The sequence below is a fragment of the Oculina patagonica genome, chromosome 8 (genome assembly GCF_052425735.1).
Source record: "Oculina patagonica isolate OP01 chromosome 8, crgOcupat, whole genome shotgun sequence".
Taxonomy (NCBI): Eukaryota; Metazoa; Cnidaria; class Anthozoa; order Scleractinia; family Oculinidae; genus Oculina; species Oculina patagonica.
In genome coordinates this window covers 7,643,910-7,666,345 of record NC_135765.1, presented here as the reverse complement: position 1 = coordinate 7,666,345, position 22,436 = coordinate 7,643,910, and the positions used below count along the sequence as shown (strand labels likewise).

Genomic DNA, 22,436 nt, shown 5'->3' with positions numbered 1-22,436 from the left:
ATAAATATAAGAAACAGTACAGGACCTAGGATGCTACCCTGAGGTACACCCAAAGTAATGTCCCTTATACTAGAATGACATCCATCAATGTTTACGTATTGCTTACGGCCATTCATGTAGTCAGTAAATAGAGGCAGATAATCCTCCCCTACACCGATCGCCCCGAGCTTTGTTAACAACAATTGGTGGTCAATGAGATCAAACGCTTTTTTGTAGTCCACAAAGACGATCCCGGTTACCTTGTCACTGTCAAGATCAAATAAGATCTGATCCACGAGCCGTATCAGAGCCGTTTCGGTTGAGAATCTTTTCCTGAAGCCAGACTGGAAGCTGTGAAGTAAACCATTTTCATTCAGGAATTTACATAGGTGATCACAGACGTGTTTCTCCAAAAGTTTTGATAGTACCGGTAACACAGATATCGGCCTGTAATTGTTTTTATCGTTCCTGTTCCCATTTCCTTTAAAAACCGGGGTGACTCTTGCAACTTTCCAGGCGTTTGGAAAAGTTTTCGTACGCAAGCAATGGTTTAGCAACTTTGCAAGTGAGGGGACAATGGCAGGTGCAGCAATTTTAAGCAACTTGGCACTAATACCATCATCACCAGTTGCCTTATGCGCAGGGATAGATAGAAGTAGCTCTGCTGTTTCCTTCTGAGTGATAGGTGGAATATCAAACTCACAAGCGCTGCCCCTTTTAATTGAAGACAAAGAATCTGATAGACTTTCACCATCAAGCGTCGTAGTCAATTTCTTGGGCTGGTCAATAAAGAAATTGTTTAGTATCTCCGCGATGCTGTTCTTATCAGAGATAATCTCATCATTTTCCGTCAGATTCTTGATTCCTATCTGCTTTTCTTCATCATCCTTGGACAAGCATCTGAAGCCTGAAAAAGGTACCCCTTTCGGGCGGAGCCTCCCCGTATAGGCCATTATATAGAGTACCCCGCCCCCCGCCCCCCCGGGGCCTAGACCGGTACGTTTATTTTAATTTTGGAATCGGTGGGACTGATAGATGTTAACTAACTCGGAAAAAAAAACACATCAGAAAAGGCAGAAATTTTTCTAAAGGACCCAACTGATTACAAATCTTGTTTGGTGAAACAATCGCTCAATTGACCTTGGGAATCGACTGGATAAAAGCGACTACCGCGCGTATAAAAGAAACGCTTGAGTCATGGCACTGATCACGAAACCGCCATGGCAACTAAATTTTTTATTAGAATTCTATAACATATCCATTATCTCGTTTATGTCACTTTCTTTTTACTTATTTGCTCTAGTACTATTTCGTACACTTCTACTATATATCAATCACTCAATTCATCTATGTTTTTACAATTGCACCATTTCCACATGCATTCGTCAGATTCGTCAAAAGCTACAGATTGGTAAAGCTCAAGTTTTAACTAATTTGTTTATAGTCAGAGACGTTTTTTAAGATTTTTGATATGTTCAATTTCGCTGTTCACTCGTCGAGTTTTACGCGTCCGTTTTGTTTCCAGATTGACAGATTTCTTGAAAGTGTTATCTAGTCGGTTCGATGTTTCAGCACGAGGCACCGTCATCGCGCGCGCACAAAGACGAAATTTCCTTCCTGTGCATGGGATCGGTTTTCGACGCGGAAGGAAATGAACTGACGGTACTTATATATATAGGCTTTTTCATAACTGTCCCTTGAAAAAGGCTGAAGGAAGGCGAGCCGCAGGCGAGTGTTTTCACGCTACAGCTTTTTCGAGTTCTCCAAAACTTTCACGTGTGTTTCTATTAACAAGATAGAAACACGATGAAAATGTTTTTTATTACTTACAAATCGATTTAAAACACAATGCGAGAAAAAGAAAGGAAAATCACTTGCTTTATCCCGATTATAAACTGTAAATTCTCTTTGTTAGTGTCATTCCCGATCATCACTACCGGCGTCAACAGCTCGAACAAGTTCGCGCAAATTACCAGTCGCTGACTCAGCGACATCAAGTGGCTTTGTTGCCGCATGTACGACTGTAGCTGTATTTGAGAAATTAAATACAAAATCTCCAATTCAAGCACATAACAAATGACCGTCAAAACATGCCAAACATAAATAAGAGAGGGTTGTTGTGAAGCACCTTAATTTAAGTATCTCAAGTGTTTTTGAGAAAAGTGCTCGTCGTTCATAAATGCGGAAATTACAGATCTAGACGTTTCGGGAAAAACCCCTTTTTTAATCACAATGGATAGTAAATATAGCTTTTAAACTATTTTTCTTGGGGGTGATGGTGTTTGAAAGATGGCGTTCGACTGTCTTACGGCGCGGCTGGGGCAGTTATTGCAGGCCACCGCTGTCGTGCGATTAAAAAAACTGAAACTGAAAGGGAAACTGGGCGCGGCTGCGAGACTTTTTCCACCCCAACAACATCACCGATATTTGAGTGCCTGTCTGTGGAATTAGGCAAGTGAAGCGTGATCCGGGGGGGGGGCACTCCCATATATGAGCTATATAGGTATGTGCCGCTGTGAAGGGTATGGTTTCAAGCAGTTTAGTCTGGGATAGGGGATAGAAATCAGAGAGTTTTGGTCTAGAAAAGGGTATCATTTGCCGGGAAACTGATCGGTGGTATGACGAATTAAGTCCAGAATAGGAATTATAGAAACTCGGAAGAAAAAGAAGCTCCCCGGCTTTCCTAAACGTAAATAAAATCATCGCAGCATCGTTGTTGACAAATGGTTTTCCATTTAAACACTGATAGTGTTACAGTTCTAAAAAAAATGCAAGTCTGGGCTAGGGTAGGGATTTTTAGTGTCTAGTCTAGTATAGGGTTGCAAAATCAGCTGGTGTGGTATAGGGTAAGGGTTTGAAAGTCTCAGCAGCACACCCCCTACCCAAAAATATACACAGCGTTTCCCCCCCCTCCCCGAGGGTGAGAAGGAAATTTTGACCTGAATGTTCTCCGCGCATGATGATTTTTATAGCGTACCTACGACGTAAGACTTGCGTGGGACCAGACGTTTTATTTGTTTTAATAATACATTAACCGTTCATTGCGACAAAAAAACATTGATTGCAGAACTATTATGGCCATGTTACTGACTTAGATATTTGGAATGTTGAGAAGGTGGGGCAATTTATTATTGACAAGTTATAATAGTCCGATTTCGTTTTATTTAGCGGAAACGGCGACCCCACAAACTGTCAGCTTTTATACTAACGTAAAGCGTTTTATGAATTAAAATAGGTTATTATTGATATAATCGTTCAGGAAACATTGCAGAGAAGGTGGAACAATAAATTATTGCAAAGTTGAAATAGTCCGATTTTGTTTTATTTAGAGGAAACGCCGACCCCACACTGAAACTGTTAGCTTTTATACTTACGCAGCAGTTATATGAATTAAAATAGGTTTATTATTGATATAATCGTTCAGGAAACATTGCCATTGCCGTCACTGAATTCCTCAAATAGAAACTGCTTCAGAAAATGATGAGACATTATGACGTCAATATGAGCTGGCCTTAGAAACAGTGACCCGGAAAAACCGAAACTGCTGGTCAAGCAACTGATGAGTTAGGATTGAAGTGGACTACATTCAGTTCCAACTAGAAGCTGCAGTTCGACTTAAAAATTGCAATTGGGTAGGAGTTTCATTTATTTAACAATTATTTCATGCTTTAGCGTGCACTATCGAGATATGGTACGCGCGGGAAGTCTGGAGAGCACAAAAGAAGCATAAGCCGGAGTTGTTCGAGACGATAGCCTCGACAACTCCCGGCTCCAACTTCCAAGTGCACCCTAACTCGATAGCGCACACCTAAAAACGTTGCCAGAGAAATGTCGATCTAAACCCGCGCAAAAAACTCGCGCGAGAAAATAACTTGACGGAGTGATTTGCTCGCGCTACCAGTGGTACTATTGGATTTTGTGCACGCTCTCGTATACTGAATTTGATTGCGCGCCTCTGCTTGCTATGTTATAATATATATTCCCCCTATACACGATTCCGTATCGAGCATAAAAGCTAGAAGTGAAAATCTCACTGCATTGATCCCTTATATACAGAAAAAACAGGAGAGGATCACTGAACAAGTACCTTCGATTTTGGCTACTGAAAATTATGTTCTTGATCGCAGCCAATCTAAGTGGGTTCGTATCAGTCCAAGCTAGACAAACTTCTCGTTGTATTCGAGTTTTTTTCCTTTCTAATTGTACAGAATAACGAAATTTATTTTAAATTCTGACCGAGGTAAATGGTTTGAAGGTAACTGGTTAGTAGTTACTGTCAGAATTATAAACTTCTGACTAACAACATTGGAACAAGACATAACATTTGGATTGTCCAGTGTTAAGCCTTTAGATAACACTTTTCAACGCCATTTTCGTCACTTCTTCAAATTCCAGCCTTCGCTTGAACATCTAGCGAATGTGGACACAAAACAGTGACCCGGAACAAGGACTGATTAATTGTTCTAAAACTGCTATAAAGCTGAACCTTGCAAATAGGTTTAAAATGGAAAGAAAGAACATCTTAAAATATCGAGACATTTGAAAACATGCTTGGTCCTATTATCATTCAAATCACTTTGAAAATACCGATCTTTGCGTTTATGGGACTCTAATTATAGAATTATGGCACACTGCGTCCCATGTTTGTACTGATAATTCACTTGTGTTTAATTTATTTATATGAGCAATTCTACAATACCCGGGACAATACTATAAAGTTAAACGTGCTACCTATTTTGCACAAGTTGACATTTTATATTGCTAGTCGAAAGCTCGAAGTTTTTATAGAGTGTTAAAAGCCAGAGGCGCCATTTTCAAATACTTTAACAACTTAGCACACATTGAGATTAACTCAGTAATTTGCAGTTTGCCTTCATTTTTAGATTGTCCGGAGTATACTAAGTCGCAGTATGCATGCTGCATAGTTGTTTTAGAAAAGTGCTCCTTGTTCGTAAATGAAATTACAGATCTAGACTTTTTCGGGTAAAACCCCTCCATCTAACTTCAACTAACGCAAATATACGCCCACTGGCGTCTTATTTTTACCCTATAAAAATTATTGTGCGTGAACTTTAATTCCGGTCAAAGTGTAAAAGTAAAACTTGAATCAAGTCCGACCTCTAGGCTACTAGGAACAAGTATTCCAAACCTATAGATAATGCACGCCAGCCCTATCTTTCTTTTCGTTTCCTCCTGTCCGTCTCACCAAGCCTTATTCACTTGCCTTACCACGGATACTCGCACATCATTGACGTTGCTATGGTCGGGGAGGTCATTTTATGTTCGTTATATATATAATAACATGTTTTTAGGGGTATATTTCGAGTTAACTCTTCGGCTGCATGGGACCGAAAACGTGTTATAAGAGGAGAAAAAGATAGTTTGCTTTAACCGTTAAGTGAGTTTGCCGAGTCACTGTTATTAAAAATGGCCCGTAAGTGTTTTTCGTTGTGCACGTGTATCTGGTTTTGTCGTATTTGAGTTCTAATAACATATGACAGGGCGACAAAAAGTTCTTATTGCACTAGCGTGAGGTCTATAATTAGGGAAAATATTGGTCATGTTCTTTTTAATGCGAGTTTTTACGGTTCAGTCCATAGGGATTAGGCCAATATTCCCCAATATATTCTGAACAATCTAATTCAAAAATGAAATTGCTATTATAATGGCTCTCATTACATGTAATACAACGTTTTCTATAGATAAGTCGAATACATCCACTCTCAGTAAATGCACGCAACAAATTTACTGGAGCAAATAGTCAGCCTTTTGAAGCTATTTTCGCAGATATTTGACCAAACCAGTGGGCCAGTCGTAAGGGGAAAAGGTTTCTACTTATGGAAACTTAGTTTTTATTTGTCCGGAAAACCTGTCACGGATTTTAGCAAGACTTGATAGGACATGACCATCAGATAACCTATTAAGACAGTGAAGGAATATTTAAATAACACACCAAATGCAAAAGAAGGTACGGATGGCCGAAAGTGTCGAAGATTGAAACGGATTGCGATATGAGTTTTTGAAATATGGTCCGGCGGAATAGTTTTCAAAGTTAATCTTAGCTAATCTTGTCTGCTTGTAACTTTAAATTATAACACCCGCGAGACACATTTGGCTGAAATGAAGCTATGGTTTTGTCATTTACAAATTTAGAATCATAGAATTAAGATCAGTTCTTTGCAAACATTTAGTTTCATAGCGAATATTTGACAAAATTTAATAACATAAAATTAACTTAAGCCGTGACGCAGTCCCTTCAATTCGTCTATCAGTCGTTTATCTGTGCTGTTTGTATTGTAAATTTCAGACAGGCTTTTGAGCCAATCAGAACGCAGTTTTTCACTATTGGCCATGAGGTTTACCATATAATAATAAAGTCTATATTTTTCCTTTAATAATTGTGAAATAAATTAGGCTGCCTGTTTTAGTTGTTCTACAGACCAACCTGCAACTCCACTGAGTTAGAAGCAAGTTTCTTTTGCCAGTTTTTCTACATGTTTCAATGCCCTTTTATATAAACTGGCAAAAAACAGGGCCGGAGTCGCTCAATAAGGTGGTCACAGCTTTATTTAAGAAACTAAGTTGTCTGAGTGGCCATTTTTACACCTGCCGGGCGCCAAAATCAATAAGATGACAGATTCTTGTATGTGAATCACTCGTGTGTTTGAGGAGTGTCTATACAGAGATACACAAAGCTGGGATAATGCTGCTATGATGCAAGAGCATAAACCATGCAGATATGATGTGCGCTTTTCGGTTGAATTTACATTTGGGTGCCTGGGGCACATAGCAAAGAAGGAAAACGTGCAGTGTGTCAGCTATAAGAATAAATTTACCCCCAAATGTCGTAAAAAAAGGACTGCAAGATATTACTCATAGATTGATATTCAAAGTTAAAAGCGTTACCGGCGCAGATGCAATTTCTGTGGAGTCATCGTGACGAAGGCTTTTAAGAAAGTCAAGCTGTAAGTGCTTGGTCAAGCTTGAAAGCAAAACGTGTTTTTATATCGCCAGCGTAAGTCATCCAGACTTCATTCGCGTCATAATCATCCTGTGCAAACAAGACATGAATCTGAAATCAGCTCGCACGCTGATCGCACTGAAATAGGTCGTGCACACACTCATGTTCATGTCTGGTTTCTTGGGTAACGAAATAAATCATTGCTCCTCCGTTAACGAAGTTAGCCTTTCGACCCAGTGAGCGAGTGTGCGGTTTTGTTTCGTTCCGCCCTGTTACTCAGGCCCTTTGTTTCAACACCGGTCCTTTCTTCGCTGGAATTGTGCCATGTAAGTGTTAGACGGCAAGACAGTGTGGCCGGCAGTCACACATTATCATTAGAAAAAACGTACACACGACAAATTATTAAGACAATAAATCATATGCCTTGTTTTACACTACACCATTAGTTTAATTATGTCCGTGAAAGGAAAGTTTGTTATGACATTTAGCGCCTCAGTTTCCACGAAAAAATGGTATTCTCCAATCACGCGTGACTATGACGTACTTATGACGTCATTCGAGCGATGAGTCAAATAATTTCATATGAACTGTAAACACGGCATATGCAAAAATAAATCGTATTCTACGTTTGTTGTTTTTGATAACGTGTTCATTAAAGGAAAAAGAGTCGCCATAAGCTGCCTGTTGCGAAATTCATGCTATTTTGGAAAGGGATAGAAACTGGCTTTTTGCATCGAAGGGTCTACGTCATACAAAGGTTTGCACTAGATTAACTTGACCGAATTTGCAATTTTTGCTGCAGAAATTTAATACAATAACTGCTTAAACAAGCAAATTAGCAAATCGTTGGTTCATTAGTTGAGTAACGCCAATCGAAGCATGAAGGCCTTTCAGCTTCCAACGCTTCGAAGACATCTCTGCAACTAGCCCGAGCTTTTTTCACAATCGTTACTGACAAAAAATTTCCATCGCTTTTCCATTAATTTCTCTTATTGTCAGCTAAGAACATCTGGCCGTTTATCTTTGCCGAAAGTATCTACGTCAAGAGGAAATATTCCCTTCTTGCTTGGGGTAAGTTCTTGCTTAATTTTTCGCAAATTTGCATGCGCTGTCAATGTGCCTTAATTTGGTGAAAACACACAAACGAGCGTGGTTCAGATTTTCTTTCCGTAAAAATCCGGAATGTTGAATGAAAAAATGACGTCTAACGGTTTTGTTCTGCATAGATTCCTCGAGAAAGGCGTCAAGAATTCGTAGGTCGCAATTTTTCAGGAACAAAATTTGCTTTTCAGTTTTCGAAAACGGCGTAATCAGTGGTCTTTTTATATAGGGGACATTTGGAACCAGCTTGCATTGCTTAGCACTGAGAGCAGGCGCGTAGGTTAGATGATTGTATACAATCTAGCTATTCAACATACTGAAAATGTGATGGAGCAAAAACAGTTATTATAGTAAAGCTACAGAAAGTTTTTATTCATGCTGATTTTTGCTGACGAAACGTGTGTCTACTGACCTATGAGAAAGCTAAATGTGCAATATTTTTTCGCCCCAGGCTATGTTAAAAACTATGCTAGCTATGTCATTCAGTTTATTATTAATTCAGCGTTAATTGTTGGGGTTTAATTTTGCCTGAATTTTTTCCTGTTTACTTTAATTTATGGTTCACAAAGTTGGCGACCGACGGCGGCGCCCACTGTTATGTTTCCTCCTCCAGATATCGTCATATTTTCTTTATTTTTAGGGGGGTGCGTAGGAAGCGGAAGTGAGGTCACCAAAGCGTCTCGATTGGTGTTCATGTCACGTGGTCACGGAAAATAATGGCGGACGTAATGATGGTCGCCTTCATGAATAACTGGAGATGAAGATGGCTTGGAGAAGATCGTATGATTTTACTCCAAGGGGTGTAGAAAATGAAGTGGATTCATCAGATGACAGCGACTCTGATATTGGAACTGAAAACCTCAAGTTGTATCACCGACGAAAGTCGACGGTGACTGCTGTAAAAGCCAGGGTAAGCCAAATTTCTGCTAGCTTAAAATTATAACCGGCGAGAAATGCGCAGCTTTACTCGAAATGCGAGTCAATTTGCCGTCGTCTTACTCTTGGTAAACCTCTCTAGGGAATATATAGAGGTCCTATTCTTTACGGCGCTAGAATTATTAATTTCTACTTTTCTTCTGTTTACAAAACACTACCAGTGTGAATTCGCTCGATTTCGATTGTAGAAATACTTGCGGCATATTTGTGCTCGTCGAGAAATTAGTCTCTATTTTTAAGTTACGACAAAGACACTTCTTTCCTTCGCGTTCTAGAAGGAGAAACTCCGATTTAAGTCCAACATTTCTGAAAAAATCTAAATTTCTGACAAATTTCGTGGCGTATGTTAATCCCCCGTCGTCGAAGTTGACTTTTTGCATTGTGCTACCTGGAATACACAGAGAGATTTTAAAATGAATTTGCTGCTGTTTATAAGCATCTTTGAGGAGGCAACGTTTCGTTACCTCTCTGCTTAAAAAAACGTGTATATTTTGCAGTTTTCCGCTTGAAAAATCGCATAAATACCCACCTTGATGGTTAATATTCAATTTGTTATTTTTGTATCGTATTGTTGGTTGTATGTGAGGATTTTCATTGATGGCCGCGAATCGATCTATTTATAGCTTTATTGGGTGATTTTAAGTAGCATCCAAGCTTGTTTGTCGCAACTTTTTGGTGAACGGTAATTCTGGTGAACTTGTGTCGGTTAATTTCTCGGCTGAGAGAATTTTTGATTAGGAAACCGCTAGCTTCGCTATCTAATGTATGCACCTGTACGATCGTTTTGAATATAAATATAATAGCTAGTGTATGCTAGTCGCTGTTGTCGTGGTTTTGCGTCATGCCTCATTGAAACCGGAAAATGACACAGTTCAAAGCTGTTGAAAATCGCTGTTATTGTGAGGAAAGAGAATTAGTTAGCGATTGTTTTTTGGCCACTCTCTTTAATTCTCGCCTGTCAAACGGTTTTTACATTTATTTGCTCTGCGATCATTGCCAGTGACAAGTGTGCACATGCGATATTAGTAGTCCGGCGTCGAGAAATCGATATCTCTGTCGACACTTTCTCATAAGCACTCCTGGCCAAAAAGGAACCACATTGCATGGTTAAATGGAAGATTTTACCATGGAAAAGGTCCAGAAGGATAATTCAACTGAAAAGGTCTAAGTCAATATTGCTGTCAACGTGTTTTATTGCTGAAATCAGAAGTGTCTCATTGCAGTTGAACATAATTCTTTTTTCAGAGTTGTATAAAAGAAGGATTTTTGCTGAAACAGACCGGGTCATTCCAGGTAAGGCAGTAGTTATGTTTAAAAATTTCCCACATCAACTTAAAATGATGACGGTATGACAAGGACAGCAGAAATCTGTCCAAGAAATTTTAGATGTTTGTTTTTTGTTTGCTCAAAGCAAAGAAAAGTAATGAGCAATTTAAATATTTCTTGCAGTGGTCATTTTAATTTTGTGAGGAAAATTTTGATTTGCCCACTGACAAGGATCAAGTACAAAATTAATAATTATTGTTTGTAGAGGTTGAAAAACCTTTCGCAAACTGCAACAAATTAGAAAGGAAAGTATAATTTTGAAAGTTTACATAAAATTAGCAGCCCATCCCCTTTCCAATTTTCTCCAGCTTTAGTTAATAATTAATGTCATTTTCCCAATCAAGATTTAAATACCAATTTAAGGATGTTAATTTCAACAAAACAATGACAAGTGAAGCTTACACACTAATGAAATTTTTTTTATCATATAACCAAGAAAAGCAAAATAAAAAATAAACTTAATCACCCCATTACAGAAAATTATTGTTTACGACTGGTTACAGTTATACTTTGAGTCTCGATCAGTTTGCATGTAACCATTGCAAGCGATTTCTACTTGTCAAGGTTGGTTTACAATGTTCATGCACGTTGATCAGGTGCAAAAAAGTAGTTTACTGTAAATGCTTAACATTGTTCTTAAATCCATTATTACTGGTGTTTTGTTTCAAGTCTCAAGTTTAACAATACATTGGACAGGTGTCTTATGATGACCCAGTCTGTGTTGTTAAATTGCTATGTGTGAAGGAAAGGGTATTATCTGTGGTTTTCTGTGTTGCCATAGCAAAAGACCTCATGATTGATACATGTTACCAATGGCGTATCACAAAGTTAAATTCTCCCCTTGCGATGACTGATATTATCAATTCTCGGTTATCCAAATATTCGATCCTTGGGAGTCTCAAGAAAGTTGCATTTGGAATAAATAAACAATAGTCTGGATTTATGGAAATTTCTGAAATATTAATGGCAAGCTGAAAACAGAATTAATGTTTAATAGCAAACAAAAATTTCTGTGTCTAATTGGAATAAGAAATCTCCAGAGGAGTTAGAAAGAGGTTATTCCACTCCAAAGGGAAAATTTTTAAAATTTTTATTAAATTTTTTTATAAAAGAAAAAAAAAAAAAAATTTTTAAACAAAAAAAAAAAAATATATTTTTTATTATATTTTAATTTTTTTTTTCTCATTCTCAAAAACACACTTTCCCCCTTCCCCCTTTAAACCCCCACAAAAACCACCCCAAAAACCCCCCACCTTAATTAGTAATGTTGGTTTACATGTAGGTCAACATTTCTGTTTCATTTTTTGAACTGTAGCAAATTTTTGTGCTCACCCATACCCCTTGGAAGTTTTTTTTTTTTTTTCGAAATTTCAGTTACTTTGCAGCTGGAAAGGTGGCAGTTTTATTTTTCAAGTAACAAGTGAATTACATGTAAACAAGTAAACACAAACAATATAACGTCCTTATGTTTCGGCGGCCTCATGACACCATTATCAAGGGTTTGAATGATGATTTGTAAGAGTTCAAGTCCTGTAAATTTACGTCAAGGAGGTAGCTACACAAAGACTCCTCAGTTGCTTCAAAGTACTAAAGAAATGCAGGAACAATTTGATTGTCTTGTCAACAAGATGTTATAAATCAAGCAATTAAGACCGCGATTGAATGTGCAATCAAATTCAATCCATGCCAAAGTCTTTGTGAAGCTACCTTGGTTATGTAAATTTATAGGACTTGAACTCTTACGAACTGGCATTTAACAGTTTTCTACTATTCGATAATGGCGTCATGAAGTTGCCGAAATGTTGGGACATTATTAATATGGTTTGTTTTTACTTGTTTATGTATCTCAAAATCATTGTTAATACGAAGAGTGGATTTTCTTGACATTGTTGTGATCTGAAATGCATGCACCTTCATACCATGTCATATAAATAACAACTATTCACCGAAGTGGAGGTGGCTAGTGGTGGATATTTACTGAGCTACGAAGTCGTTAGGTAAATATCCACCACTAGCCACAGACACTGAGGTGAATAGTTGTTTTAGTATAAATTAAAACAGTGAGATAATATACCGGTAACCCAAAAAGGATTACTTTTAACTCATTTATTCCTGTCAATGATTACAGTTTTCGCATGTGAGTTGCTCGGAGGTGAATAGCAAAGGATATTCCAGCAATAGCAAAAATTCCCCCCTCCGTCATGTCGCCGCCGGCCCGTCCCCCACTGCTCAGCGGACTCCGCCCACGGTGCCACTGCGGAGGGTAAGTTTGAGTAGCCAATCAGTGCATGCCAACAATGCTATCCACTGTTTTAGTATATGCTCACAAAACCTAGCAAATAACATGTCATGTGTAATCTGAAGAGGTTTGTTTCTTAATTGTTTGTTTTTACCATTTTTAACCCACTGCCCCATCGACTTAGAACAAAATAGTACCATGAATGCTGAATTAACCACTAAGTCTCAAAGAAGGGTGACAAGATGAAGGGTTCAGGCTTAGCTAATTAACGTGAAAATTATGTTTTAAGAAACCTGAATAGCACAGGTGTTGATGACTGCAGTCTGCAATCTATAGTTAACTTTTCTATTTATAAAGCTGATGATCATGTAAACATACAGAACAAGAATAGCTCTAGACATAGGTAACTGCTATTGCAAAGAGCAATACTTAGCAAAGGCATTTAATATTTTTGTTGCCTTTGAGATTAGCTGTCGAAAATGTGCTTGACTGATGGCTTTAAAATCTTAAGTAAGGAGTTGACTGTAACTGTTGACACAAATCGGACCAAAAAAGTACAAATGATTTATACATGTTGTGGTTTAAATTTATCTCCAGCTTAAAATTTTTCAAACCAGTTTAATTTTTATTTTTCATTGCCTCATATTTATTATCATAATCTGAAACAAAAGGAAATAAAAATAAAACTGGTTTGAAGAATTTTAAACAAAAGATAAATTTAACCACAACATATTCAAGGCAAAAACTATAAAAATATTATAACAGCTGAGTGTTTTTCGGCTTATTGTCATGATCAGGGTTTGAAAGCCATCCATGACTTTGTATTGTTTTAAACCTAAGCCATTCTTGAAGGGGACAACAGCACAACATTCTGCCATCAATAAAAAATAAAAATAAATTAAAATAAAATTGTCTACTTTTAATCCTTTTTGGCAGTTGGTGAATTTGGCAATTAATAAAATGCTGTATTATTTATTTATTTTTTATTTAAAATCATGTCTTATGCACACAAGCTGTTAACTTACCATATACTGGTATTTTTTTCAGAGATGGAAAAGAAGATATTTCAAATTAAGAGAAGGAAACAAGCTTTATTATGCAAAGTCCAGTGAGGTTAGAAACTCAATGAATAAAAAATAAATAATTTTCAGCCAAGTCAAGCAAACTTTAATTTATTTTATAATTAATTACTTTATTATTCGTAATTAACTAATTATAATTATTAATTATATTTGATAGGCAGTTCACTATCGTTGTGAATTAAGTGACTGACTTTATGCTACTTTGCTTTGCTTGCATTGGTTTCCATTCAAAGAAATAAGCTATTTGTTTTTTCTTTGGTTTCTTATGAAATCTTCATATTAAATTGTTATAATTAGGGTACCTACATGTACAGTGCTTATTGCTAAATTATTTCATTTTTTGTAGGAAACCTTATTCACTGAAATAGATCTACAAGATTTTAGTGTGGCAGAATCTGGCATTAAACATGCCAGCTTTACAGTAAGTTTGATTTCAATATCACTATTTATTTATTAAAAAATGATTTAAAAAGCAACAATTTAGAAATCCTACATCATTTAATGCAAAATTGTGCTGTTTATCTTTCTTATCCGTGGTTAATTGTTGTCAGTTACTATTTTTATGAGAAACTGAATGAATCTGGTTTTAATGTTGTTTGGACATAATACATACATAGACACTGTAGGAGCTGTCTTAAATTCAAGTTTTTGTGAAGTACTGTGCTTATAAATTGCAAATAATGTAAAAAATATTTTGGGAATAGAAAAACTCACTTGATCTGAATGTACTGAACTGGTGATTAATGCAGAGGCAAAATAATGAATAACTCTAAAACTTATTAATAGCAATATTTCTCAACTGAAATGTTTTTGAGGTACAGGTTGCACTGTGACAGATGTGAATACTGTTAGTGGTTTACAGATATTTAATGTATGGCTGGGTGGCAACTCAATGACAAATATCTTACCACATTCAAAGTTTTTCCTCATATTTGCTACAGGTGCACATGTACATGACTATTATGTACTGTTGTCCTTTTTTTGGTGCAGTTGCTATCAATTTTGCCATGTCTACAATTTTGGCAGTTTAAATTTAATTTACAATAAATTCAATAATGCGTATGAGGAGATCAAAGAACAATAACTAAAACAAACTTACTAGATTGTACTGTGAAGCTTTGTTGTAGGCAGTTGTTAATCTATGTTTAAAGATGATGTGAGTTTTGAGGGAAATGTTAACACGTTTAAATTTTGTTGCTGTATATATTTTTACATATAATTATCTGCTTTTGGTTGAAGATTGATTTTCATTTTCCACTGCCTCCAATTCATTATAATATCAATTGCAATCTGAAACTTACAGAGGAAAAATCAAACTGGTTAGTAAACATTTGTTTTAAAAACCAAATTTGTACCTAAAAATTGACAAAAATGCCACATTTTATAGGCTTTAATGTTTAAAAAGAGGTTTTTACAATTTTTAGGACCCAGTCCATAATTATGTAAAATTATTCCTACATGATTTGTTTCCTGTTTCATTTTCCAACAGGTCATCACAGCATTTCAAAATATTAATCTCAGTGCAGACTCCAGGAAAGAGATGGAAGAGTGGATAAGCTGTTTAAAGTCAGTTGGATCTCAGACATCCTCAGTAAGTTATGTCACATTATTTAAAGGGATACATTAAGTTAGAAGTTACTTTATTTGAAGTGATTTTATACTTACAAAAAAGTACATGTTTGTTTGTGTTATTTTGCACACATATTTCAATTTCTCATTTTACAGTGTGTTTCACAAAACTTTTAACATTTGATAATGGTTTTCTAAGATCATTTTTAAATTCCTGCCCTCTCCGCCTTTAAAAAAAAAAAAAAAAGCTATTAATAAAAAAAAACAGGCTATTAATAAAAAAAAAAAATATTTAATTCATGTACATGTATTTGTAAGCCTTATTCTAAAGATGACCACTGTCAGTGGGAACAGCCAAAATGTTAAGCTTATGTTGTCTATCCATGGTTAAGTTAGCTGTATAAATTTGAAGGTATTTTGTTCTGATTTCGTATTTTAAGTTTAGAACCTGTCACGATTAGGAAAGGGTGCAAAGAGAAATGAAAAATGTTGTCTGCAGAGGGGTTGTTTGATGATTAGTCCCTCAGTTGTCCTGTTGGAACAGTTTACTTATTTGTGTTTAATGTTGAAAATTAATGTCATTGTTTTGTTGTTTTTGCAGCAGTCAGATCTGCTAGACAGACTATCTGGGGCCCATAACTGGTATATGTACTCATGTTCCCATGCGAAACCAACGTTTTGCAATGTTTGTCGAGAAATGTTGTCTGGCACATCAAAGGGGTTATCATGTGAAGGTACCTAGTACTTAGTCTGAGCTTTTTGTGAGTTAGTGGGAATGGGGTGGGGGGAGGTATAAAGTGTCATTTTGCCCCTCTGTATTTAAGGTATGGTAATGAACTTTATGAAAGTGTAAAGCACCTGAAAATGTCATTAGTAATAGTAATTGGACAAAGTGGAGTATAATTCCGGGAGTATTCGGGCGAGTAATTTTAAAAGCGGCCAAGCACTGCCGATTTGAAATTACTAGCATGATTACTCTCTGAATAGTACAACACAAGGTCCAATTACTAATTAATCACATCATTAACAAAATTCGAGGTTAGGAACCGGATTTTCAAACCTTTTTTTGTCTGAAAACTTCAACAGTAAGTTCAATTGGTTGTACAAACAGTAGGAAAGCAGTAAGAAAGAACTCATTTGAATGCACGTGATTGACGTGCGAATGGCGTAGGTGTCCAATTACAGGTATCCAATTTGAAGTTGTTCAAATTGGATACCTGTAATTGGACACCCACATGATCATGCGCCAATTACACTTCAGATAGGGGCATGTAGAGCCGATCAAAATCATAATTTTTTTAATTGATACTAGTATATTAGTGGAAAGTATCATAAATAAAATTTCCAAAATTGATTTTAAAAAATCCAAATGTGTTACAGATGGATACCTCTTGTAAAAACTGAAATTAAACTAGAAATACTTCAAATTTGTGTACAACAGCCTGTCAAAATATGGTTGCCATAGAAACATCAAGTTATAATGCAAGCAGTGCTGTAAGTTCGAAATCACTGCAGGTACTTTCTGCCCCCCTCCTACCTTGTCCTGCAAAGTTCAAAGAGTGTTTATGAACCTAAACCCTTTAAACCCCCTGGAGAGCAGGGACGGCACTTAGGGCCGGCTGCCAGCTAATTTAACCGGCTGAAATAGAACTGAAATCCAGCTGAAATTTCACATGAAAACAAAGACTTGGGTATACTCTTAGAGCTGCCAAGGCCAGAAAATCCAGCTGTGCTTGTTGATGAGCCGGCTTTAGTGTTTTCTTAGCTACATCTCTGGGAGAGATGAACATCTGTCTTCTCTTTACAAAATAAATTCATTATCAAGCAGTCATGTGGTGAGAATAAAAAATTTGTGAACTTTGAACTTCTGATAAAAATTCCCAGTGGGGGGACTCCCTTATGAAGTGGACCTGTATGCTCATCATCTCACTTTGAAGTGTAAATTGCAGTTTTTTGTCTCATTTTGCTTGTTCAGGACATAATGCCAATATTTGAAGCCATCAATGTCTTGTTTTGGGTTATACATGAAGAAATTAAAAGAGAAAAATAAAAATGATTGAGCCGTGCCCAGATCGATCTTCTTTAGGTGTTTAATTCAAATTTTCTGACAAGTGTCCCCATCCTTTTCATATGGTAGTCCCCCCTCCCTCCCCCTGTACAAATTACATTATCAGCAAGTAAGTGGAAAATAATTCGCTTTTTTTGTTTAATCTAGTTTGTAGATTTAAAGTTCACAGAAGATGTGCTGTGCGAGCAAAAAACAACTGCAAATGGACAACAGTACAGTCAATTAAGAGAGATGAAAATTGCGACTTTGATGAGTCGGATCCTGTAAGTTATGTGTACAGTGTATATCCCAATTATATCAAGACAGTTACAGTCAATTTCACATAACTTTACCATGCCGCGTTACAAAGTTTGTTTGGAAATTGGGAACTACATTACAAAGTAGCCAATTACGTTGCGAGTCAGGCCAAGAAAACAAGGTGGCGCTGAGATTGTTTCAGCGATTTTGGCGGCTAGAGTGACAAAATATTTTGTTTGAAGTTAAAAGTGTCTGACAACGTTTCGCATGAGCGATCTGCTGATTAAAAAATTTTATGCCGACAGAAATTTGGTGAAATTTCACTTTTTTGTACAGCAAATACATTTTTAAAAAATTTGTTCGGCTTTAACTTCAATGACAAGTCTTCTGTGTTTGTAAATGAATGAAACTGGACGGTTCACGGTTCTTCACCGGAGATTCATTTTGTACAAAGCGCAAATTAGAGCCAGACAAATTTTAATAAGTCGCGACATGTTTGCGGCTCGCTCAACATTAAAGTTATTGAACCTTTTCAGTATTTTTAAGGTATTTGTTTTCTAATTTTAATGGTTTAGCGAAGCAAATCCATTCTACAGACTGAATTTTTTTTAAAAGAGTTGCTGTTGTAAAGCCACTGAAGAGTTTCGGCGGCAGAATACTTGTAAAATATATATTTATCAACAGTTTAGTCATGAATACTTTGATTCAACTTCCGATGATCGCTTGCACGAAACGTTGTCTTCAAACTTGAAAGCTTGATTGCGAATCATGCAATGTTTGATGCCCAATTTGAACATGTTTTCTTTCAGGACACAATTCAACAGTAAGGTCAGAACGTTGATACCGACGTTTTTTATTGACGCTGTGCTTGTTCAAACAAATATTTTTCAACTTGAGCTGCTAGAATCGCTGAAATATTCCTGCCACCAACTTGTTTACGAGTTCAGATGTAATCATGACTTTCGAGCAACGTGTCTTGTTCCTCCTCAACTTGCAAACTTGGGAAGTTCAGTCGCCCCAAAGTTGGGAAGTTTTGTTCCGAAGTTCGCAATTTGATTGTCTAACTCGCAACGTAATTGGCTACTTTGTAATGTAGTTCCCAATTTCCCAACGAACTTCGCAACGCGGCACGGTAAAGTAATGTGAAATTGACTGTAATAAACCACCTGAAATTATAAAATCAATGTCTCAATAGTTGTTATGACCAGTTGGTTGGTTGGTGTGTGGTGGGGGGGGGGGGAGGGGAGGGGGAAGGAGGGAGGGAGGGAGGGAGGGAGGGAGAGAAAGGGGAGAAGTGTAAACTTTATGTCAGAACATTTTATTTAATCATAATGTTTTAATACTATGTATGGTATTTATTTTTTAGCTATCAGTACCACATCAATGGCTTGAAGGAAATCTCCCACCATCAGCTAAATGTGGAGTATGCGATGAAATCTGTGGAAGTAAAAGGCGTCTTCAGGGATTCAGATGTCTCTGGTGTAATTTAACGGTACGTTTAACTTGTCAGATATTATTTACACTGGTTTATGTTTACCGGTATATGGTATATATGTTGCAGTTAATTTTTGATCTCAGTTAATTTTTTATTTTAACTAGTTAGTTTTTTTTTCTAACTAGATTTTTTTATTATTATTCGAGGTTAATAAGTGGAAAAAGTAGAACACCTCCCCTACCTTGATATCTCATATATCTCATATAACTTTAATTTGCTTCACAGGTTCACCAGACATGTAGATCTCAATCGCTGAATTGTTCTTTTGGTGAAAATGCTCTCTTTACCTTACCCCCTGTTTCTGTATTGAGCTCATCTGGTTCCCTTGTTTGGAATGTAAGTAAACTATACTGCAAAAGAGTACTTTTTCCTTTTCCAGAGTAAAACATTAACAGTCTGGCAATGTTGTAGCAAAATAACTTTATAGTAGTACAGGGGAATTCTGATTTCTGGAACCCCCAAGGAAAACAAAAATTGGTTCAAGAAATCGAGAGTTCACTTTACTTACAAGTACAGAAAAAGTGAATGTATAAATTATTTTTGTTTTCTCAGTCTGTCAGACCTCAAGGATGTCTTCCCATGCTCGTCTTTGTCAATTCTAAAAGTGGCAAAAATCAGGTTTGTTATTGGTGTATTGAAACCCACTTTGAACCTCCATTTCACATTTTACGATTGTCCCATTTCACATTTTACCATTGTCAAGTTTTTATAAATTTTTGGAAATCTTTATGTTGATTTCCCGTTTTACTTATGACTTACTTTTGGGCTTTTAGCCAGGATTTCCAAAGGGGGTACCCAAAATTTTATTTGAAGCTGTTTGCCCCCTCAAAAAATTTTCAAAATTGAGGCATCTCAGCTGTATTTTTTGCAGTTGTAAGCTGACGAAGGTAACTAATAACTCACCTGTTATTTTTATATGCTTACATATTAACTTTTTTTTTTTCAGGGTGTTAAATTTGTTAGAAGATTTAAACAATTATTAAATCCAATACAAGTCTTTGACTTGGCATTAGGAGGCCCTTCTAAAGGGTAAGTGGCACAATAAATACAGTGGCTACAATGTGTTAATCTGAACATCACTGTCCAGAGGATATTTTATTTCAAACATTGAGGTAGTTGATGTGTATATACATGTAATTACAGTTGAATCCTGATAAACAAAACCCTCATTATCTTGAACCTCTCGCTAACTCAAACCTTTTTGGATTCCCCGTCAGGTCATTTTTTTCAACTGATTTTACCCTTGATAACTTGAACCCTGTGATAACTCAAACCTCTTTCGATTTCCGTTGAAGGTTTGAGTTATTGTGATTCAACTGTAGTAGTCATATAATCATGCGTTTGTTGGTAAGAAAAGCAGGAATGCTGATTAAAAATATTTAGCTAAACATGTGATGATTCTTTTTCATTTTGTGTGTTAACAGACTCAAGCTGTTTCAAAAGTTTGATCATTTTCGAATTCTGGTGTGTGGAGGAGATGGCTCTGTAGGTTGGGTGATGAATGAAGTGGACCAGATGAACTTATCCAGTCAGGTTTGAATGCTCAAATTTATAATTGTCCCTGCATGCTGAAACACCATACACTTTCTCCTAAATTCATGGGTGTAGGTTTCTGGGGGCCAAGAGGGCCAAACCCCCTTTTTTCTTGGATTTGTTTTATAAAAATTGTAAGAACTGTCTCAAGCGGAGAACTTTTTGCAATCAGGGTTGTATTGTGGGTATAGGTGAGGTTGCACTTTTGCCGAAATCCCCCCCCCCCCTATTCTTTCAGAATTTTTTCTATTGGCCCTGCAGGGATTTCAATTAAGTTCTTAAGTAGGAAGGCACCAAAGGGAGAGTAGGCAGGCAGAAAAGAACATAATGAAGTAAACTTCCTTATGTTCAATTTGAAAGTAGGTGGGTACTGACTCTTAAGTGTCCTAGTACTGGTACCCGGGTCCCGTCTTCTAATGAGAACCCTGACCTGACATTATTTCTCTTGAATCACAGGTTCGTAATTCGGAAATCTAAGTGACCAGTTATTTCTGAAAATGGCCATATATATTTTCATAACTGGCTGACAGTTTCTCAAAATTTGGGAATGACTTCATGTTTATTGAGTTCACTCTAAGAAATAGCCAATGAATAGCCAGCCATTTCCACAACATTATCGACCATGTCTGAAAGTATCTGTCATTCCAGACATTGCCTGGTATTTCCCAACGTTTAATGTTTGCAAATGAGTGTAGAATAAAGAAAGAAGCTTGATTTAAAACTTGTTCTAATGTTTGCCTCTTGTCCTCAGTGTCAACTTGGTGTTTTACCACTTGGGACTGGAAATGATCTGTCAAGAGTTTTAGGGTGGGGAACGTCATTTGACGATGACAATGCAGTGACACAGTTTCTCCAGCATCTAGAGCGGGCAAAAGCTGCTGTGCTTGATAGGTGAGTGAAAACTTGACATCAGTTTACTTAGTGTCCCGTACATTTGGCAGGTGCAGTGGCCTAATGGCTAGTGCGCTGGACTCCAGATGAAGCAGTCCAGTCTTGAAGCCTTGCCAGGGTCACTAGGTTGTGTTCTAGAGCGATACACTTTACTCTTTTGGTGCCTCTTTCAACCCAGGTGTATAGATGGGTACCAATGAATTAAATAATATAGCTGGGGTAACTCTGCAATGGAATCTAGAGCATTCCATCCAGGGGGGCGAAGTAGAAACAATCCTAGTTGCTTAATGCCACAGAAACCGGGATAAGCTCCAGCCTGATGGGTCATATTTGCTGATCATTAAAAGTTTGCTAACTTGCACACTTCTTTTTGCAGATGGAGTATTATGATAGAAGAGCGTCCCTTGTCAGAATCCAGGAGTTCTTCCATAGAAACATTAGATACGCCTGTAAGTCTCCATTTTGGTGTATTAGTTGTGAATTTTTACCTAGCCCTGGCTATAAGTTTCATCAGGATAAAAACATAAATCCCTTTAAAGAGAGTGCTCCCTTTAAACGCATGTCCTTTTGTAGAGGTTTCAAAGTACAGTTTTGATAGTTTAGTTTTATGTGGTTTACGTTTATTCCCAATGTGTAATTTTCTTTGCGTTTTACAGTACAGACATGAAGTCGACATGATGGACACATTTGAGAACAATGTTGCCACACATTTAACAAGAATACTTAATTCCAGTGATCACTCTATAGTTATCTCTTCTGCAAGGTTGGTAATGTCTTTTTGCAATTGTGTTTAATTTATATTTAAGAACTGAAAAATGGTGCATATGTTACTTAGCATGATGCAAATGTTACTTATTAAGTAGCATTTCAATTTCTTCGATAAGATTCTTTATTTAAAAAAAAATCGCAACTGTTCCAGTTGAAGAAGCTTAATTATTTTGTTGCTGCATTTTAAATTTTTAACACGTTTTTTAGAAACGTCAGAATGGGAACAAAATTTTCATCCAACACAAACTCGC

General features: G+C 36.8%; 1 protein-coding gene across 2 annotated transcripts in view; it reads left to right on the top strand.

Moving 5' to 3' along the window:
* Nucleotides 1-7,566: 7,566 nt before the first annotated feature.
* LOC144662530 (diacylglycerol kinase delta-like) overlaps nt 7,567-22,436 on the top strand; it is a 30,050-nt gene continuing 15,180 nt past the window's right edge. Inside the window, exons 1-16 of one of the 2 annotated variants that reach the window (XM_078523354.1) lie at nt 7,567-7,697; nt 8,682-8,951; nt 10,223-10,270; nt 13,590-13,655; nt 13,971-14,045; nt 15,114-15,215; nt 15,795-15,927; nt 17,409-17,524; nt 18,865-18,990; nt 19,219-19,329; nt 19,546-19,611; nt 19,940-20,022; nt 20,418-20,526; nt 21,278-21,417; nt 21,794-21,866; nt 22,074-22,180. In XM_078523354.1, the coding sequence (XP_078379480.1) occupies nt 8,799-8,951; nt 10,223-10,270; nt 13,590-13,655; nt 13,971-14,045; nt 15,114-15,215; nt 15,795-15,927; nt 17,409-17,524; nt 18,865-18,990; nt 19,219-19,329; nt 19,546-19,611; nt 19,940-20,022; nt 20,418-20,526; nt 21,278-21,417; nt 21,794-21,866; nt 22,074-22,180 (1,508 nt within the window). In that variant the 5' untranslated portion in view covers nt 7,567-7,697; nt 8,682-8,798. Of the gene's footprint in view, nt 7,698-7,829; nt 8,012-8,681; nt 8,952-10,222; nt 10,271-13,589; nt 13,656-13,970; nt 14,046-15,113; nt 15,216-15,794; nt 15,928-17,408; nt 17,525-18,864; nt 18,991-19,218; nt 19,330-19,545; nt 19,612-19,939; nt 20,023-20,417; nt 20,527-21,277; nt 21,418-21,793; nt 21,867-22,073; nt 22,181-22,436 lie in introns of those variants that run through there. The other variant, XM_078523355.1, reaches the window with a different exon arrangement.